The sequence below is a fragment of the Babylonia areolata genome, chromosome 8 (genome assembly GCF_041734735.1).
Source record: "Babylonia areolata isolate BAREFJ2019XMU chromosome 8, ASM4173473v1, whole genome shotgun sequence".
NCBI lineage: Eukaryota > Metazoa > Mollusca > Gastropoda > Neogastropoda > Buccinidae > Babylonia > Babylonia areolata.
The window spans coordinates 40,163,441-40,168,440 of NC_134883.1; the positions used below are offsets into that span (position 1 = coordinate 40,163,441).

The window sequence follows — 5,000 nt, forward strand, 5'->3', positions numbered from 1 at the left end:
GTTGAAACGAAGAGCGGAATAATGGCTGGCAGACCGAAAACCACTTTCAGGATAGCTGGAGAATTGGGGAAAGGTGGTTTTGGTGTTGTGTATCTGCTGAAAGGAGATAATGGTCTCAAGGTGAGTACGAGTCGAAACATTAATTTAGTTAGTTAATCTTTCTTGGAAGAGAATAATGGGTTCGTTTAAGCAGTAAGGCTCTTTGTAAATATATAAAATCTGTGTATGTGTTTATGCGTGCGCGCGTGTTCGCCGCAAGTGCGCGCGCGTGTATAATTTTGTAACTTAAGTTTCCAGCAATTAATTTGATTAACATGAATGTCAGTACAAAATCCGTCTACATAATATAGATTTTTAATCTGGCATACTAGGTATACGTACTTGTGGCGTGCAACCCCATTATAAATAGAAACTGCTGCCAGTGTGCTGCAACTTGACGATTTAAATTTTTTAAATTTATTATTATTATTATTATTATTATTATTATTATTTTTTACATTTCGCAACGAGAAACACATATCGTGTAAGTATCTATATGCATTTGGAACAAGACACTTAATAATTAGATATCTCCCCAAATGTATGATAAATCGTCTGGGAATAGGTCTTGGAATAAAACGAAAAATGCTGTCAGATCAGCCATGTCCAATGACAGTGGGTATTATTTATTTATAATCTTTTTTCTTAGAAAGGTCGAGAAAGAAAGAGAACAAATGAACAAATGCTTTATTGAGGGTAAACTGGATAAGCTGGAAGCTTCTTTACACCATGCCCTCCCTCACATACACACACACACACATACACACACACGCACAAAAGATGAAAAAGGAAAAAAAACAACAACAACCAAATCGGTACGGACACTCGGTGTAGACAGTAACGACAACAACAACAACAACAACTACAACAAGAGAGAGAGAGAGAGAGAGAGAGAGGTGATGGGTAAGTGATGAGCATGATTTCGTTTATGATATTAACGTACCAAGCGAAAATCATGCAATGCATTTCCCAACATAACGCCAAACTATCAATTTTGCATGGGAATTTTGGTTAAAAAAGAAAAGAAAAAGGTTTTCATTTCCGGGAATTTCCGTTTACCCAGAAACGCTATTTTAAGTGATTTATCACTAAAATTCATTCAGTTCTATGATTTATCATCATACGAACATCATTGCTGACCACTCACTATATGTATGTTTACAAATCATTTGTTATGCAGTATATACACATGTTCATTTCCTCCCCAATATGAACTCATTTTATTCCACATACTGCATCTTTTTCTCTTTCCCGAAAAATCCCTATTTCCATGAGAACGAAGACACTCGGTAATTGATTGCTTCCCTTTCATCGCCCCTCTCTCTCTCTCTCTCTCTCTCTCTCTCTCTCTCTCTCTCAGCATCACCAAATACCAAAACCAAAGCACTCTTGATCTGGCGGTTGACCAGCTTCCACAAAACTTTTATACTTTTAAATGTTTAACTACCCCCCCCCCCACACCTCTCCACAGCTCCTCTCCCTACACCCCAATCTCTCACCCACACACATTTCCACTCATCTTGTCATGTCAGTAATCCTGTGGTAATCCCTGTACAGGGCAACAGTCTTTTTCTCCACGTTTCACATTGATACAAAATCAGGGACGATAGGTTGGAATGGCTGATAGTGACTGTTGTTGCAATATCATTGCAAATGAAATATGAGATCATATTCATTGTGATGTAGGGTACCTGGGGCCTATATGCCATTGTGTTTGTGTGTGTGTGTGTGTGTGTGTGTGTGTGTGTGTGTGATGTGTGTGTGTGTTCTTTCAAATAAATAACTGTAACGTTTTAAGGATAATATGCATTATAAGCAGGAAATGTAATCAGTATTGAGATAATGTTGAGAATGAAATGCAACATATATGGGTGTTTTTGTCTTTAATTTTTATTTTCAGTTATAGATGTGAACATGTATGTTTAGAATAAAGACTATGCAAGGAAACTGGAAACTCATATCTGTTACTGATATTGTGATTTTTGTTTCTTTTTTTATTTTTAACTAATTTCTGTTTAAAATCTAATTTTCTTTTTTTTTTCTTTTAGAAAAAATGTTTTATTCTAGAGTTTTAAAGAGTACTCACAGCCAGAAATTCTGATTGACAGCATTGGAACAAATTTGAGTTAACAACAAATTCACTATACTCATCTATCAAAAACAAAACAAAACAGGACAACCTAACCATTTGTCACAAATCTATATGGAAACGTGTTCAAAATTGTGTTACGTTTTTCTGTTTCAAACACATATTAGTCAAACATGTTTGGTTTTGATCAAAAACTATATGACATGATTATGACATAACTATATCTGATGATTTTAGTGGGATGTTCGCCAAGACATTTGCATATGCAAACAAGTTGTTGGATATTATGATATACTTGTCTAGGTATTGTTTGAGTTTGAAGCAAATAGTTTTCAGTATTATTTTGGTTTATTAGTAAAAACAAAACAACAACAACAACATCAACAAAAGCAAACGTAATAAAACTTAACTTAAAAAAAAGAAGAAAAAAAAAGAAGAAAAGAAATAATTTCAGTCTTGAAATGGCCTCTTTACTATCAGTTGATCTTTGAGAGACATGATTTGATGTAATATGAAATAATTCATCATTTTGACACCCCCCCCCCCCCCCCCCCCACGCAACCGCCTCCCTCTTGAAATAATTTCAGCCATGAAAAGGCCTCTTTAATTCACTGTCAGATGGGCTTTGGGAAATATGATTTGATTCAGTATGAAATAATTCATCATTTTGCCCCCCCCCCCCCCCCCTCCCCGAACCCCCCAACACCCTCTCCACACACACATACAACCCCCTCCCTCTTCATTCCAGCTTGCTCTGAAAACGGTGGACATGCGGAAAATTCCGGAAGACTACAGAGAGCGCGCTACGGACGAAGCGAAGATCCTGCAGTCTTTGAACCATCGCCACCTGGTGCATCATGTCAACTCCTACATGAAGCAGCATTACCTGTGCATCATCACTGAGTTCTGTGCCGGAGGCGACCTGGACAAGTTCATTGATCATTTGGAATTCAGGTCAGGACTGCCAGAGAAGCTGATCGTTTGCTGGTTGATGCAGACCGCTTCGGCTCTCAACGTGAGTGATATATATATATATCTATATCTATATATGTATATGTATACATCATGTGTGTGTGTGTATGTGTGTGTGTGTGTGTGTGTGTGTGTGTGTGTGTGTGTGTACATGCATTTATGCATGTGTGTGTGTGTGTGTGTACTCTTTTTATTACAAGCACACACACACACACACACACACACACACACACACACACACACACAGAGAGAGAGAGAGAGAGAGAGAGAGAGAGAGAGAGAGAGAGAGTTATCACAATTTGCAGACAAGTGCCGCGCGCACACGCACACACACACACACACACACACACACACACACACACAGTTTTCACAATTTGCAGACAAGCACACACACACACACACACACACACACACACACACAGAGTTCTCACAATTTGCAGTCCAGTCTATGTGTGGTTTATGCTAATACACATGTGTACAAGAACAGAATGCCAGTAAGTTGATTTCTGTGTCAAGGCTCTGATGCAGTAATCCTCTCTCACCAACTCTCACTTCCAGTGTGGAGTCTGTTTTGACTACTCCAACCAAAGAGTGACAATAAGCTAGAAATGATCTGGACTTAGATCTGAATGTTGGCTTTTTTTTTTTTTTTTTTTTTTTCAATGTTTTCCTCATATCTATGAAACAGTGATATTATGTAGATCGTAGGCTATACAACATTCAAGACTCAGCATGTTAAAAAAAGAAAAAGAAAAAAAAAAAAAAAAAAAAAAAAAGAGTGACAATGAAAAGGAAATGCATACCATGAAAGGACAACACTTAATATGTATTAAACAAGACTGAGATTTAATAAAAACTAAAAGTAGAAGCAGACAAAATGTCTTTTTTTTTTTCACCCTGAGGGCTGGATGAACATAAAAAAAAAAGCATGCATGCTTATTCCACTTCCTTCTTTAAACAAATCTGTTATCGTTATCTTCATTGTTATCTAGGTTTTCTACAGTGGAGGCAGAGTATGTGACAGTAATCAAAGCAAGACAATATAATGTGAGTCAATCCAGTACATAACTGCTGTAGTGTGCAGTGCAGTGCTGTGCAGTGCAAAAAGATTAGATTTCAATTACGGGCTCCCCTCACTTTGCATGAAGACATGAAAGTTGTGGGAAAATATCTGCCCATGATGTGGTAAAGATTCATTTAATTATCAATGAATATGCTTTTCCTTCAGGAATATCTGGTTCAGGATTCTCTTTACGTGCGTGTAAGCACACACTATTCACAATGCATGAATTCATTTCAGCACGTGCAAACCCCTTCTCAGTGTATTTCAGTACATGCACACCCATTCCCAATATAATTATTTCAGTACATGCACACCCATTCCCAATATAATTATTTCAGTACATGCACACCCATTCCCAATATAATTATTTCAGTACATGCACACACATTCTTAATGTGTTTCAGTACATGCACACCCGTTCTCACTTTATTTCAGCACATGCACACACCCTTTCTCCAAGCATTTCAATGCATGCGCACCCCATTCGCAATGCGTTTCAGTTCATGTGCACCTGTTCTCAATGCTGTTTCAGTACATGCACACCCACAGACCGGTGGTGCTGCACCGAGACTTGAAACCCCAGAACATCTACGTGACGCAGCATGGGGATGTTCGCCTGGGGGACCTGGGCCTGGCCCGCAAGCTGGCTGGCCCCGGGGACTTCGCCAACTCCCAAGTGGGCACCATCCTGTACCTCAGCCCGGAAATCCTCTCTCAGCAGCCCTACAACTCTAAGGTGAGTGAGTGGAGTGTTGGCATCTAATTCCGCCAAAGACAATAGAGAATCGGAGCGCGTTGGGTTGGTTCCCACTCTCGGTCGTATTTTCTTCCTCTCAG

General features: G+C 38.8%; 1 protein-coding gene across 2 annotated transcripts in view; it reads left to right on the forward strand.

Annotated features, from left to right (window-relative positions):
- Positions 1–5,000, forward strand: part of LOC143284812 (serine/threonine-protein kinase Nek7-like) — a 42,386-nt gene that overhangs the window by 335 nt on the left and 37,051 nt on the right. For both annotated transcript variants that reach the window (XM_076591858.1, XM_076591859.1), the window contains exons 1-3: positions 1–120; positions 2,877–3,143; positions 4,696–4,899. The exon at positions 1–120 is cut by the window's left edge. In XM_076591858.1, the coding sequence (XP_076447973.1) occupies positions 22–120; positions 2,877–3,143; positions 4,696–4,899 (570 nt within the window). In that variant the 5' untranslated portion in view covers positions 1–21. The remainder of the gene's footprint in view (positions 121–2,876; positions 3,144–4,695; positions 4,900–5,000) is intronic.